This window comes from Hyperolius riggenbachi, chromosome 9 (assembly GCF_040937935.1).
Source record: "Hyperolius riggenbachi isolate aHypRig1 chromosome 9, aHypRig1.pri, whole genome shotgun sequence".
Taxonomy (NCBI): Eukaryota; Metazoa; Chordata; class Amphibia; order Anura; family Hyperoliidae; genus Hyperolius; species Hyperolius riggenbachi.
Window position 1 is genome coordinate 172,043,255 of NC_090654.1, and position 16,423 is coordinate 172,059,677.

Consider the following 16,423-nt stretch of genomic DNA (forward strand, 5'->3'; position numbering starts at 1 on the left):
AGGAAAGCGAGGGCCGAAGCAGGGGTGTGCCTTGCTTGTATGCTGGCAGTGCCCCTCATTGTCATATATATTCTTGGCCAATTTAAAAGATATTTCCATAAAAAATAAATAAATAATATAAAAAAACTTTCTATAGCTATTGGCAGCTGATTTACATACTGGCTCATTATACTATATTTTATGGGAGCAGTTCACAATTATAATCTATCAGAATGTCTTAAGGTTTTCTTATGAGTCAATATGGGCCCTCCTCATCTCAGAAAGACAGTTGATACCTGCTTCCATTCGCTAAAGCTTGTAGGTACTGGAGACTTAGCAGATCACAGTAGTTGGTTCACAATTTGTATTTTTACAGCACCACTTATAGTACTTATGCACTATACACAGTAGATGGTCTCTCCATTATAATATATATACAGAACACAAGTGATCTTCAATGTCTTTAGTATAGCACAATCAAGAGGTCAGAGGACGCAAGAAATCAGTATGTAAACACATTGGGGTTGATTCAAAAATCCGTGCTAACTCATAGCATGGCCACGCTATGCTTTGCCCGCAAGCGTTTGTTATAGCGCATGTAAAGTTTTATGCGAAGCATAGCGCGTCCGTGTTATGAGTTAGCATGGCTTTGTGAATCAACCCCATTGTATGCTGCCTGTTTGAAAGTAGCCACTGCCACTTAAGGGAAAGAATGGAAAAAAGCAGGTACCGGAATTCCTTACGGCAGAGTTACTAGGGTGGTCCTTTTTTGACAAGTGGAGGCAGATCCTACTTTTAACAATAGAACCTGCTTCCTGCATAGCTCGGAGTTGCACAGAAATGCACCGAATGGGTACATTTTTGCAGCAAGCAGGAATGGAGCATTAGCCAGTGTTTCTAACCACAAGTATGTCAGTGGTTGATGCACAGTAAAGTTATTTAGTTAGCAGTTGCTTCATGTGAAGTCTACCAGGAGTTGCCATCTACTGGAATACACATGCCTGTCTCAAGCCCCATACCACCACTGCCTCCAGTGACCTGCAAACTCCTGTCAGTTCAACAGGAGCAGCTGATAGGTGATGGACCGACAGTTATCATCTAGGATTGGCGAACAGCGTTAAGATTGATCTGGTGGAATACATAAAACTCTGCGCAGGGCACCATTAACCCATAAGGCCAGCCCTGATTAATGAATGAGAACTTTTGCTGTTTAGTGACAAACAAACAAATCAGGCAACAAACTGTTGTTTAACTATTTTTAAGCACCATTTCTCATCTGCTTTTTCAGGAAGAAAAGGTAACATACACATCTGTTTCTTAAAATAAATGTGTTGTATAGATTTTTCTGCTAAACAGTTCTGTGTGGTCAGTAACACTAAACGCAAAACAGTATATGTTCGACAATCTTTGATCTGAGTGGATGAACCATGAACAATTACAAGCCTGCTTTTGCAGTAGAATACATACAGGAATTCTAAAATTACATATTTTAATGTGCCAAAACAATGGGCCAATGTCTTGTCACTAATGTAATATATTATTCATAAAACAGCCAGTTTCACTGTGTGTGGTTTACCTTCAACCACAACTCAGGGTGGTTTGACTATCCCACACAATATATATTTTTTTCCTCAATGAGAAACTATTAAGAGGTGTTATATAGAACTGTGTCCTAAATCTGCCAGTCATTTTCATGAAAATCTAAACAATTACTAAACCATGCAGCTCCAAGGTCCTGAGCGATTTATCCCTTAATCACTGGTTCCAATCAAAACCAGGTTACTGGTGGTTGGATGTCAGTGTCAGCTGGGCCTTGCTCAGATAGTTAGGCTGTAACTCTAAACAGGATGGATTAGGTTCAGCCAGCATTACAAGGCCACCGCAGTGTTCTCCCCTAGGACAAGATTAGCTTGTCTTCTGCTAGGCCAGACAGCACTACATTTCCTTGTTGTTAACGAGAAACTCCAACCAAGAATTGAACTTTATCCCAATCAGTGGCTGATACCCCCTTTTACATGAGAAATAGAATGATTTTCACAAACAGACCATCAGGGGGCGCTGTGTGACTAATTTTGTGCTGAAACCCCTCCCACAAGAGGCTCTGAATACTGCGGTACTCTGGGCAAACTGCCACAATGTAACAATGTTCACAGACAGGAAATGGCTGTTTAAAGCTGTCTGTCAGCCAGAGCAGCTAGAAACAGCTACATAACTTGCCCACAGTAACAATGTCACCATGTAATACATGTCAGAATGTGAATCTGGGAGAGGAAAGATTTTACAATGAGCAAACACTGACTAAATCATTTATACATAATTATTGTAAAAATGAAGCACTTTTTTTATTAAATTATTTTCACTGGCGTTCCTCTTTAAGAGTTTAGACACAGCATCTTTCCAAAACAGAGAACATTCTGTGTAATCTGAACATAAACGTATAAATATGATAAACTGCAAAAAGTTATTCCCCTGAAATCAGTCCCCAGTGCTCTATATGGACTGTATTTCTGCACATTTATGATCTGTATTCCTGCACTGTATGATCTGCATTTACTTTTTGGTTTACATTTCTGCACTTTATGATCTGCATCTGCTGTCTCAATGTACTTTTTTGCACTGTTGATGCTAAATTCTGAATTTCATTCCCATTGATCAAAGTTTGTTTAAATGAATTGTTGCACTAACTGTTGTTACTTAGTCCCCACCTCCCTCGAAGTGCACTCTTGCCGCCCAGAATGGTACCAAGTGCTATAATCTAGAGCTCATTATCTGTGTGCTTTGTATAGACTGCATTATATTGACAGTATAAACTGTTTCCACCGCTGTACAACTGTGTATTGTTCTCCTATATGCTTCCACTGCTGTACCCCTGTGAAGTGCTTGCCCTACACACCCTGCTATCCCCTAAAACCCTGCTATGTCCCCTGCCCCATAGCATGTACTGCTAGATGCCATCCATTATGTAGGGCCCCCATCTGTAAACCAACCCCTCCAAATGACACTATCTCATCCAGGAAGAGGAGAGGTGAAAAGCTGTTTTCTCTTTTTAAATATTAGCACACAGTTTCTATATCAACTCCATGTGGTGCCCTAACACAACCATTTTTACCAAATTCTACGACCCTGATATAGAACTCCTCCTCATCAACTGCAGACCCTTTTACTCTTGCAGGAGTCCATATCCCTCCTGACGCAGACCGCAAGAACACCCTGTGCACCCTAAGCAACACCTTCTCGCACTGGGAAAAAGCCCTGCGGGGCATATAAGTGGTTTGCAGTGCACCCTCTGTATTTACTTTCATGCAGTCTTCTCTTTATGGTAAACTTGGATATAGATAAGCTTATTCCCTGGACGGTATTGTTCAGTTGGTTGGCTGTTGTGAAGGGGTTCTCATCACCATGGAATTGATTCTGCGATCAACTACAACTGTTGTTTTCCATGGACATCCAGGTCTTTTTGCGTTGGTGAGTTCACCAGTGCTTGCTTTCATTCTCGGGATGTACCAAATTGCAGATTTTGCTACTTGAGATTATTGTAGCAATTTCTTGGATAGTTTTTTTACTGTTTTCGTAGCTTGAACATGGTTTCTTTCACCTGCATAAAGAGCTCCTTTGACCACATGCCGTCTGTTCAAAGCAAAATCTCCCACATGCAAGCACCACACCTCAAATCATCTGATGCCTTTTATCTGCTTAATTGATAATGACATAACGATGGACTTAACGACACTTGCCCATGAAATAGCCTTTGAGTAAATTGTCCAATTACTTTTGAGCCCCTGAAATGAAGTGATTGTGTTAAAGAAATGCTTTAGTTGCCTCACAATTTTATGTAATCATTTGGTTTAGACTGCCGAATTAAAGCTGAAAGTCTGTGTTTCAACTGCATTTGAGTTGTTTCATTTAAAATTCATTTTGGTGATGTACAGAACCAAAATTATAAAAACAGTTGTCTCTGTCCAAATATTTATGGACCTAACTGTAGGCCTTGGGGACACAGAGAACAAGCCTACCGACAGAAGATTGAGAAGGACAATAATCTTCTCCTCAATTCATCAAAAACTGACCATCAACTTCAGGAAAAAACACTGAAACTCCCCCTGATTTTTATCAAGGGCTCTGAGGTCTCCAGAGTCCCCAGTGCTTGCCTCCTGGGTACCACCATCTTAAGCGACCTAAGGTGGGAAGAGAACATCTCCAAAACAAAGAAAATAGCTCAGCAATGGCTGTTCTTCCTGCGCCAATTGTAAAAAAGTATGAAATACCTCGCTCTCTTCTGGCCCGATTCTACTCTGCCACCATTTGAGTAGATTTTATGCTCCTCTATCATCGTAGGGTACATAGACACCTCTGTAAGCAACAAGCACACGCTACAGTAAGTAATTCAAGAGACTCTGTAACAAAATGTTCAGCCTTATTTCTTCTATCCTATAAGTTCCTATACCTGTTCTAATGTGGTCTGGATTACTGCAGCCTTCTCTATTTGCTCTGTCTCTGTAATATATCTAATCTTTTTTTCTTTGTCAAGCTTTGTCGACCCAGAGAGGAATGCGCTGCCTCTGCTGTGATAGGGAGAAGTTATGCATGTCCCCTCCACGCCCCCTGCAGTGTGCTTTGTTTGTGTGCTTTGTTTATTAGTCACAGACAGGGTCTCTGTTCTCAATTTCAGCTTGTCTGAGGGGTGAGGGAACTGCCCATGCTGACAAACTGTGAGAATACCTGACTGAAGTGCTGATAACTCACTATGTAATAAAAACTGGTAGGATACTGTAACATGATATATATATATATATATATATATATATATATATACATATATATATATATATATATATATATATATATATTATATATATACTGTATATACACAAACATGACTTCCTGGTTAGCGGCCATGTTTTTTGTTTGTAAACACTGGCGATTAAAAAGCCAGGATCGCGACGGGAAGCAGCGGAAATGGCAAAGAGGGATCCAGGAGATCACAGTGACTTGATTGCTATGGTTTTTATTGTACAAATCGGACAGTACAGATTCTCTTTACGACTGCAGAGAAGATTACCTCTTGACCTCCACTCCTCCAGATTGTGATCCAGGGCCACCAGGCCATCACGATCACAAATGATACCTTCCACCCTGGCAATCGCTATCTCAGCCTACTATCTACTACCACTTCAAGACCATCACCACCAGGAATTCGAGACACAGGAATGACTCTTTCAACCAAGCTACCCTAGCCCCCAATTTAGTGCCCTGCCCCCCCTGCCCAGCGCACAAACAATTTCTTGCATGTTTCCCTGTACTTGGTGAGTAAATCTAAGTTTGATTGTGATTCTAATATTGTCATTATGGTTTTAAGTCCATGCAGTGGTTGAATTTTCATTTTGTTATCAGGCGCAAACATATGAACATATGAAAACTGGATTAGCAGATTGGATTTACTACATTTCTTTTGAACTAAGGTAGGTCCTAGAGAGGTCTGCTCAGGCCAGACATTCTCATTTCGATGAACAACTACATCTGTGCCCCTCTCCCTTCTATGAAACTCTCAGAAGAACCTCATGAAGCATTAATGGATTGGTGTCTGAATAAAAACCACATCTCTATAAATTATATGGTTTTAACAGTTTTTGCCATTCAAAAGATATTTGTAAGATCCGGTGGCTGCTCATGGTGGCGGAACGCTGAGACCCACTCTGAGGTGCAAGCCTCTAGGTCTTGGCCTGTCTCTGATGTTACTGGAGCGCATGGCGCTCAGCTCCCATTGGATAAGCGTCGGATGCGCTCTCAGTACGCGCACCGCCGCTGTTAACATTAAGCACATGTGTGCATTGTGTGTCAGCCTCTCTGCTGGCACGCTCTCTGTTGATTGGTTACTTTGGATTCCTTTATTTTCTGATTAGTTATTCCTTGTATAAATGAAAGGTGAGCGCCCTCTGTCATCGCCCGTGATAGCTTTTTGCTGAGATTGCGCTCACACCAAATGCTTGTCTTGTTGCCGGCTTGTGTCTGTTTCTTGACTAAGCTTCTTCCAGATTGCCTTACCGTTACCGGCCTAGATTGAACCTGACCCTGCTTCTCTATTGGATTATCTGTTACCGACCCGGCTTAAACCTGACCACGCTTCTCTATTGGATTTTAAAGGATTTGCATGAACGCTGCCTGGACTGACTCTTGCTTGATTGACCACGCATCTGTCTAGCGATTATACTTCAGTCACTACCTGCTTTCTTGACATCATCTGTATTGTCTCAGCCTATAGGCCTCAGGTGACTATTCAGTATACTGTGTTGCATTGCTCATTGCTGTGTTTGGTGTTTGCTGTCTGCCAGGTTGTATGCTACATCTCCCTGCAGGGTATTGTAGTTTCTGCAGACGAAGCCCCTGAGATCGCATTAAAGAAACCTAGGTCGGGCAGGACGGATGGCAGATGGGAGAGTGGCACCCTATTGACATTTTAAGATATGCTGTTTCTACTGAGGGTCCCTGTAACAAGGGCCCTTATGTAAGTATCTGTTACAAGTTTTTATGCTCATGAATAAAAGTGCTTGTTTTTAAAAAAAAACACGGAGAGCACTTAGTTTTTTGTCTTTCTCTGGTATTATATTTATATATGCTGGGAGTACCATCTGAGGAATGACAACAGCTGTATCTTAAGTCTGAGGAGGACGAGGAGAGTGACTGATCATTATGGATATTCATTATACGCTTGGACCTTACAATCTGGGTCTCTGTGGAAGCTGGTAAGCATGCACTTTGAAGGGTGTTGGTGATGGAGTTCTAATATAAGAGCCTATGCAGCACTGAAGTTTATCTGGTTATATCTTTATGAAGTCATTCTGAGGACTTTTACTTCTGGGCAGCTCATGGAACTTTTATAATCTTTGCGCGGAGATTACTTTTGTTTTACATACAGACACAATAGCTGAGCAAACTATACTGTTGCCATAGCGACGAAAGAAGGGACAACCATGTAACACATGATGGAACAGCTTCCAGTAGGGTAAGACCCTTTTAACACCAACTGTGTTTCAATGAGTTTGTTAAAATGCATGCATTTTTTCAAATGCAAGGTCACTGTCTGTATGGTGTAAATCATGGAGACCTTATCACACTGCTGCATTTGGTATTTTCTTCAAATGCAAATGTAGAGCATGCTGCTTTTTTGATGATTTGCACTTCTGTAAAAGGCATAAGGATGCTGAAAAAAACACAGCTCAAAACATGTATTGTGCTTTTTCTGCAATTTCCCAGCAAACACCTGTAAAATCTTGTATCCCTTTTAGCACTGGAAAAACGCAAAATGGCCCTTATATACAGTACATGTCAGTGGTGTTGTTGTTCCTTACAATCCACTGTGAAAAAATCCAACTGCATGCATTTTCCCAGAAAATGGATTGTGACACAGCTCACTCTGGGATGGCAGTTGTTCCACCAATGTACACTGCCAACAGTACTGGAACAGTCAATGACAAGCTAACTATTATGATATTAAAATTGATCAATAAGATGCAGATGCTACTGGATTTGAATGGCTCAAACCTGCACAAATTTGCATCCAGTATAGATCAGCTCAGAATAATTAGCCATTGGACCTCATAAAAAATGAAATGAGTCACTCTGGCATAGTGTGAATCCAGCCTTTGCATTTGCTAAGAGGCACACAGGTAAGGTAGCCTTATGCTAAATGACTACTATAGTGACAATTTGTTTTATGATACCCCTGTAGTCAGCCATGAAACTGGAACAGCATAAAATGTTCAATTTACTCTGTTTAAAAAAAAACGTCCAGAGAAACCATTTTTCAGAATCTGACAACTTTCATGCCATAAGTAACCTCTGTCAAACTGGGCTGTCATTTTATTCTCCCTCCCTCCCTCCTCACAGGCACTGTTCTGTAACTATCACTTCTTTCTGCACACATGCCAGTAGGGGCTCTGTGTGTGTAGGCTGAAGTAAGATGCTGCACTACAAATAGCTAATACTAAAATCAGGCAACAAATTATGTTAGTGAATGCATATGTAAGGAACTCACCTGCCGTGGCTTCCAGCGCCGGCTCTCTCTCTCACATTGACTCACATTGATGACAGGGTCAGGAGCCAATAAAAACGGCTCCGGACCGTCTCAGGGAGCTCTGCCGACCCAGAGACTGCAGTGCAAGGTGGCTATAGCGATGGGACATCGGCGTGAACAGTAGGGGTAGCGGTGGGTCAGTTCAGTGTGACGTTGGTAAGCGCTGTTTTTTTAAACCAGCAGTCTCTGGTCCTTTCACCTGCTGTTTTTATAGTAATTCAGGCATCTTTTTTACAGTGCCCAAATTACTGTCTCAGTGCTGCTATAGTTGTAATTTCTATTACGTGCTATGATGGCACAAGCTGTGCCAGAAACTCACAGGGCCTACTACCAGATATGTAGGCGTAGTTACTACCGCCTCTTAAAGAACAATCATCCCACAATCATATTTGCTTTGCCCTCCAAGCCTACAAAACTCACAATATTTATTTACAATCTTAGAGTCATGTTAATTAATCCCCCACAAACTTTGTATTGAAATGACCAGGAGTCAAAAATAACTCTTTCACCTTGTACCCCTTCTTATGAAGTTAAATTTAAACTCATCAGTTCATCACTTTAGGTCAACACACAAGCTCCATTGGCAGAAGGATATCATACTTATTGGCCCTAGCTAAGGAAAAAATTACATGGCACAGGCCATACTAATTTGTACATTTGCTACACAAATATACATATCACAGGTATGCAAGAGTAAAGGTGATCACATGGAAAGAGGCCGCTGGTTGTACAGTAGAGTGCCCAAGCTTGTCAAACACCATAAAAATATTTATTTCGGTCACAAACCCAATGTAAACTCACTGATCAAACATGTTCAACATTTTTCCATTAGGCAAATAATGTCTCAGAAAAAGAGAATGTAAGATCTTGTAGCGTGTAAAACAAGAAAAAGGGTCATAACTCATGATCAGAATTATTATTAATGAGCATGTTAGGAAAAGAAAGCTTTGGCAGATAAATCAAATACAGACCAAAATGCTATTTATTCCCCGGTGTAAAAAAAAAGTCAAAGAGTGTATCGTACAATGTCCATTAACTAACCAAACAGTTGTTTCTATAAGAGCTAAGCTCTTAAAATGATTTTCAGACACTAATGGAGAAGAGATAAATGCATTGCGTGTGTGCGTCTTCATTCATGTTATAGCACATAGCAAATTGCTATTTCTGTCCTGACGAACTCCAAATACAGGCTGAAGTTGTGGTAGTTAAAAAAGAGACAATCACGGCAGATGCAATATTATGGATTTTGAATGCAAAATGAAAACTGACAGTAACAAATGAGAAATAAGTTTGGTTGACCTATTGAAAGCTGATCTGTGTCTGGCTGTCATAAGATAATGAACATTGCTGAACCATGAATGAGAAGGTCAATTATAAGCATATTTTTGAAGGACTGGTGGAGCAACAGAGTACAGTGTTGAGTAAAGTGAAAATTTCACTTATTCACCTTATTTCACCTTCATTTGCTCTACTGCTTAAATCTGACCATATACAGGCCGATATGGCTAACAGATAGATCCCTTTAAGATCATAATCTAATCAGAGAGGAATCTACCTGATAGAATTTCCCCACACACTGAACACAGATTATCAATAGATCCCCCCCCCCCCCCCCCCACACACACACACACACACACACCAATAGATGGGTCTACTCCATCTATCTAGTAATCCGTGTGCCCCTCAGATATCATTATTATGTAGCTTTTATGTCTCCAGATATTAGTATTCGGTGGCCTCTGTGCCCTACCAAATAGTTATACTAGGCAGCCACCAGATAGTTATACATAGGTAGCCTTAGCGGATCCTTACCCCAACCCACCTCCTGCCCCAAAAAGCAGAATTAGGTAGCCTTTGCAGTCCCAGATTTCAGTATTAAGCAGTCTCTGAAATTCCAAAACCCCATGCAGAGTACAGTTGCTTCCTGTGTCTCTCCACTGGCATCATGTCACTGTCGCCATAGCTCACCACCAGAGCTAGATCTCAACTCCCAGAACCCACTGGCATGTGACATCTATACATCTAAGTTGTTGGGTCATGGGGTAGAGATTTGACTGCAGCGGGAAACTGTTTAGACAGAACATTTATATTGCACTTCTCCTGGCGGACTCAAAGCACTAAAGCTGCAGCCACTAGGGCACGCTCAGTAGACAGTGTTAGGGAGTGTTGCCCAAGGTCTCCTTACTGAATAGTTGCTGGCTTACTTAACAGGAAGAGACAAGATTTGAATCCTTGTCTCCTGTGTCAGAGACAATGCCCTTGACCAGTACACTAACCAGCCACTTTAGACTCCATGCATTGATCAGATGGAGGGAAAGAATGCGTTAGCAGGGCACAAGTTACTTACCTCTTCAGCATGCTTTGCTGCATACTAAGCATTAATAGCCATGGGGCTTATGTGGACCTCCCATAGACCCCTGGATGCCATTCCCCCCTAAATAGCAAAACCTAGTGCAGTCCACATTCCCCACATACCCCCTAGTGATGCCACTTCAGCCATACTTAACTTACTGAACTTTCAAGCAGTAGATTTAGTGTTCAATTGCATACTATATCAATACAGATTAAAAAGCAATGCAATGAACAGCAGTCGGCATTCCCAAAATCCAATTTACTGATCGAAAGAAAATCAAAAAAGCAGCCACTGGAACCTTCTACATAGCTGCCAACAAGTAAATGGAAAGCTGCTCACAGGGAAGCCACATATGATGTACTCCTTTTAACTAATTTCCTTGAAAGATAGACCCTGGTGATGGTCGTTTTAAAACACTGAATTTGTGTCCACTGGCACCAAAAGAGATAACTGCCATATGCCCATGGTATCTTAAAACAAAACTAAACTAACATAAAGAAAACTGAAAAACATATGGGAAAGGTACAGTAATAACAATGTTTAAAGTCAAACCTTTTGCAACACAATCATTTAAAAATTGCTAAGGTAACTACCGTATTTGTGAGTATAGATATTGCAGTTACTATCCTCTGTGTACCAGTCTTTGTTTTTCCGTGGTGTACAACAGGATTTTCCTAAGGTCCAGCAAATATGAGACAAGACAAGACAAATAACATTTATATTGCGCTTTTCTCCTGGCAGACTCAAAGCACCAGAGCTGCAGCCACTAGGACATACTCTATAGGCAGTAGCAGTGTTAGGGAATATTGCCCAAGGTCTCCTACTGAAAAGGTGCAGGCTTACTGAACAGGAAGAGACAAGATTCTAACCCAGGTCTCCTATGTCAGAGGCAGGGCCTTAGGCATTACATCCTTAACAATCACACTATCCAGCCATTACACTATCTAGTGATATAAATTGGTCATAAAAGTGGGGAAAAAATTACATACTTAACTTGGTAGTATAGAGCCCCTGGTTGGTCCGGAGGCTTCCAGGATCCTCATAGAGCCCACTATTCCAGAGCAGGGTATTTCTTCAACTTCGAACTATGCTCCCCACCGTGGACAAACAAATCCAGAATGGACATGCGCAAGTTAGGTCCAGACATGTCCAGTAGAACAAAGTGTTTGTGCACGGAGGAAAAAAGCTGTGCACGAGCAGCTTTATTCTACTGGCCATGCATGGACCTTACCAAAGCCCAGTCTGGATGCACTTTTCCATGGAAGGGAGCACTGCCAGAAGATAAGGAGGGACCTTGTACTGGCTCTACGAAGCCTGGGGATCATTCACAGGCTTCCAACTACTGAGGTTAGCATTTTTTTTTCCTCAATTCAGGTGTGCTATAAAATATGCTCCTATAGACAGACTACCTAAGATATAATTTGATTTGGATAGTTATTTTACCTACTTACTGAATTTATAGCAGCTTTTATTGACAATAAATTGCCCAGAACCTTTTAACGTACATTGAACAATTCCTAGTCACAGTACTGCAAATGTCTTATATACTGTGAAAAGATAAGACAGTGGGACTATGAACTGCAGACTGTCAGGGGAGGCCAAGACATACAATGTATAGTGCTGAGGATAGCTGCATATCATAACTATAACTTTCAGTATCTCATCAGTTGTAAAGCAATCACATGAAAATATTATGCTGCTTCCACCTGTCTGTGGGACAGTTCCTACAGTAACAAATGCAGGATAACAGAACTCTGGGTGTTAATGTAACATATCAATTATGTGACTTCCTGAAGCCAAGAGTCTTGCTTATTTAAGTAGAGAGATAAGTATACCACAATGTATCACTGCAGCATAGGAGACTGTCACATACCGTATATCAAAAGATGATTACTATGTCAGCCTGGAATACAATTAGTGCTATCAGCGTTCAAGTAATCTGTGATGGGAAATCAGGTGGCAACTACATAAAACTGCAACATAAATCAAATGGCAATGTAATAATACAGTTTCTCAAAATAAAAGATGCTCGTCTTACTTGGAACATGGAACAGAACTCAGGTGCAGTGGCAATACAATCTACGGAGAAATTAATGGTATTTCACCTACAGTATATCATTCTTCCTCCTTTTAAACTGAACCTTTTTTTTCTAAGAGTTTCACACACCTCCCAGCATTGTTTCAGAAAAAATATCAGTATTTTACTTTCAATACCTTTGATAATGTTTCAGTTCGAAACTCTCCCAATGCTGACCTTTTGAGATAATGCAGCATAAAGAGGACTTCCATACAAAAAATAAAAATCCATCAGAGCAGCTGTAATGAAAAATTTGATTTACCTCTGGAGTTTTGTCCCACAAAGCCGCCCTAAAGACCCTGCATCACTACACCTCCGCCGCTTAGCTCCGCCTCCCCTCTCTCCTCCTTTTTTTCTCGGAGGAGGGGGGCGGGGCCAAGCGGTGGAAGTGTAGTGATGCGGGGTCTTCGGGACGGCTTCGTGGGACAAGACTCCAGAGGTAAATATAACTTTTCATTACAGCAGCGCTGACGGATTTTTATTTTTTGTATGGAAGTCCTCTTTAAGTGTCCTTGACCAAATGAAGGCAGATTCCAGAAACACTATTTATGAAGATCAAAACAGCCTGAAACCACAGTCTAAAAGCTTGGCTTTATGTTTGTAAGGCCTGGCACATCTCCTGCCTTCTTTTTCAGTCCTTATGCCTCAATCTCCCCCGCAGTCCTTACCCTCTGTGGTGTGCCCCTGATCAACCTGGGGATACTATATATGTTGCCCCAGCACTCGGTTGCACCCAGCTTTAAAGCGCAAATACAGGAACTGAAGGTGTGATGGCAGAAATACCACCAGAACCCCACTAGTTAAGAGACGGACAAGAAGGGCGGTCATTATGTCAACACCATTGGTTCAAGATGTAGATTTGTACAATCTATAGTTATGGTAATTTCATACCCAAAAATTGGAGTTTTAACATAGGATCACTTTGGGACCAACTCTCTCTTCAGTTTGGTATTTTATTTAACATTTCTTTACAGAATATTCCACGAATAAACCAGTATCAATAATTCAAATAAATGTTTCAGTACGATCATTAAACAAATAAGATTGCGTGGATGTATGCTTGATACTATGAACCTGTGAGTGTGGCCAGGGCCGGAGCTACCATAGGAAAAAATAGGCAACTGCCCCAGGGCCCCAGAGCCTGTAGGGGCCCCCAAGGTGTCCCTTCCCCATGTTAACTGTTGCTCCCCAGGGTCTCTGCAGAGTCTGTAAGGTTGGGAGGTGATTGGGGGAGGGTCAGCAGCCAGCTCAGGGGCCCAGGAGGGAAGTTTGGCTGCAACAAAGGGCCTCTAAGGATGCTTTTTGGTCGGGGGGTGTCTGTTGGGGGGCTCCCAGGCTAATTTTGCCGTAGGGCCCAACTGTCACTTGAACCGGCCCTGAGTGTGGCTGAAACACCTAAACCAACTGCAGAGCTGTTTCTGGACATTTTGGTGCCCCAGGCATATTGTCATTTTTTCAGCATGTTTACCCTGAAATTTGTACAATAATTCAAATGTTTTAGCAGCTGGAGACTAATTTAACTATATTTAGTTGTGTGTAGTGATATAATACAGTAAATTTAATAATTCTCTGTACAATAGTGGCGTTACCCTTTTAAGAATAAGAGCTAAAAAAAGTATAATAATAAAAAATGAAACCTGAAGATGCTGGGAGTTATCTGGCATATTGTCATCCCTTCTACGAATGTCTTCCCCGAGCTGCGTGTTCTTTTTCTTTTCCATCTGCTGGTTGTGCTTCAGATTAGCCACTTTCTTGTTTTGGTCTTTCATGACCCTGCGAACCAATGAACAAACAAACATAAAAATGTAATGTGAATCGGGCAGAGGAATTATCTGTCACCAAATATGTGTTGGAATACATCATGTCCTGCTTTTGTTATATACATAAACATAAAAAGAAAGTTAGAAATGTTACACATAGAGCTACTCCATGGGGTGTGAACAACCACTCTTACCTAGCATGAGCAGTAAAACTTTGCACTGACATAGAAATTAGGCAATAAAACCTAGTAGCTATCAACTAACTGATAGCTTATCTAATAGCCCATCCTCCCTCCAACTTAGTGGAAATAAGCATGTTAGGAGAATATTTCACTCATGACTATGTCTGTTTAGCAGAAACTCCATACAACTGCAAATCTCACAGACCTTAAATATTTCTAAATGATTTATCCAAGATTGTAACATAGCTCTAACCACATACACTGCTTCTGGGCATTGATCAAGTCTAAGCTCCAAGGTTTTTGTATAAAGAGAGATCACTCATAGACTCAACTATTTTGGTGAGACTGCTGCCCACCTCTGACCAATCTAAAGTTTCTCAATTACCACCACAGTCACCATAACTTTTTATGGTGCCCCAACGCATCTTGGAGCAAAACACACAAATATGAGCATTACCTATTCCAACAGACATGTACTGTTAGTTTAAACGGTGAGAAAATCTAGGGCGGTTCAGTGTTAGGCAAGGGCTATAGGTTGAGTAACACAGAGGCACTCAGTATATTGTGTTTAAAGCTAAACACCCACCACAAGACCGCAGAAGATGGATTGGGGGATACGCAGTGATTAAAGACGCAACCGATTGTTCCCTGATCCAGCTTCCACAATCGCCTACCGTGGGAACAAACGGTAGGTGCGAATGATCGTGAAGTTAAATGCTAATGTGCAATAGAGTAGTTATTCAGAAGCTAACGCTACAGGATTTTTTGTTTGTTCTAACAAAAGGAGTAACACACTTTGTACTTAACCTTTTTTTGATGCTACAGATGCACTAACACAGCTACAATAATTTTTTATAACTTAAACAGGAAATATGTCAGGTTTAGGCCATTGAAGAGAGAGTCTTGATAATGATTCAGGTTAATGTTAGGGAGAGAAGTAAAGGGAAGAATAGAATTAAGGTTATCGTCAGGGACTAAGGTAGGCTAGAATGGGAAAAAAAACAGATTAGGTAACGTGGAGGGAGTTTTGAGAATGTTAGCATTAAAAGTTAATCCAGATATATCGTGCCTGTGAGCCTGTGATGGAATACTGGCACCAAGGTACTATGTTTCAATACAAACAACAGCCCATGACAGAGTATGAAAAAAGTGTATTAGCATGCCTGAGGACAGGACAAAGAATCTATTGTTTTTTCCAGCAAAAATATAACTTTGAAAGTTACTGAGTCAAACTACAAGTCACTAGTAAAATAATCTGTATCAAGTTTACACACAGACGTCTGATTAGAAGTTTATGCCGCAGAGAACACAGTATACAGATCTCAGACGTGTAATAGATGCCATGACTTGCCCTATCTGATTTTAAGCTTCAGTGTATAAGTTGTTGCTGAAAATGACCATTCCTCTCAAACTTTTAAGAGTGGAAGCGAAGTGTATACATTTACTTGCAATGAAAATATACATGTGGTTTTAAATAGAGAAGTCTACCCATTAGAGAAGTTGCAGTTCCAAGTCCAAATCAGTTTATTTAGCAGTTCAAATTGTGGCCAACATTCCTGGTGCCACTACTGGAATAAGAGACTCATGGGTGTCTTTGATTGAGGGTGTGGCTCATCAAATGATGGGAACACATTGAAAACTTAATGACTTCATAGGTAACAGCAACCAGAACAAATATAAAAGGAAAAAAGTTTTTAAAGATGTTTATGTTGTTAATAAAAAGTTAAAAGACCAAATGTGTTTACCTTTGGTAGAAGTCTTTATCATGGAAGTAGTTGTTACGCCTGTATAAAGAAGCCGTTAGATCAGGTTGTGTTCTACACCTTCATGGCTCCTTTGAAATTGTGATGAATTACAATGAAAGATGACTTTAAATGAACAGCATCCTTAAAGAGTTCCTAAGGCCATGCCTTAATGAAGATGGATGGGGAGAAGGGAGGGGAAGCGTGGGTTAAATACATACCTGCCCTGATGTTTTTAGGGCACAGGTGACACTCTGCC

At 40.9% G+C, this 16,423-nt stretch overlaps 1 protein-coding gene across 23 annotated transcripts in view; it reads right to left on the reverse strand.

The window, feature by feature from the left end:
* The window catches only part of ERC2 (ELKS/RAB6-interacting/CAST family member 2), a 1,931,514-nt gene that overhangs the window by 950,822 nt on the left and 964,269 nt on the right, over positions 1 to 16,423 (reverse strand). For all 23 annotated transcript variants that reach the window (XM_068253678.1, XM_068253677.1, XM_068253691.1 and 20 more), the window contains one exon: positions 14,118 to 14,253. In XM_068253678.1, coding sequence (XP_068109779.1) covers positions 14,118 to 14,253 — 136 coding nt within the window. The remainder of the gene's footprint in view (positions 1 to 14,117; positions 14,254 to 16,423) is intronic.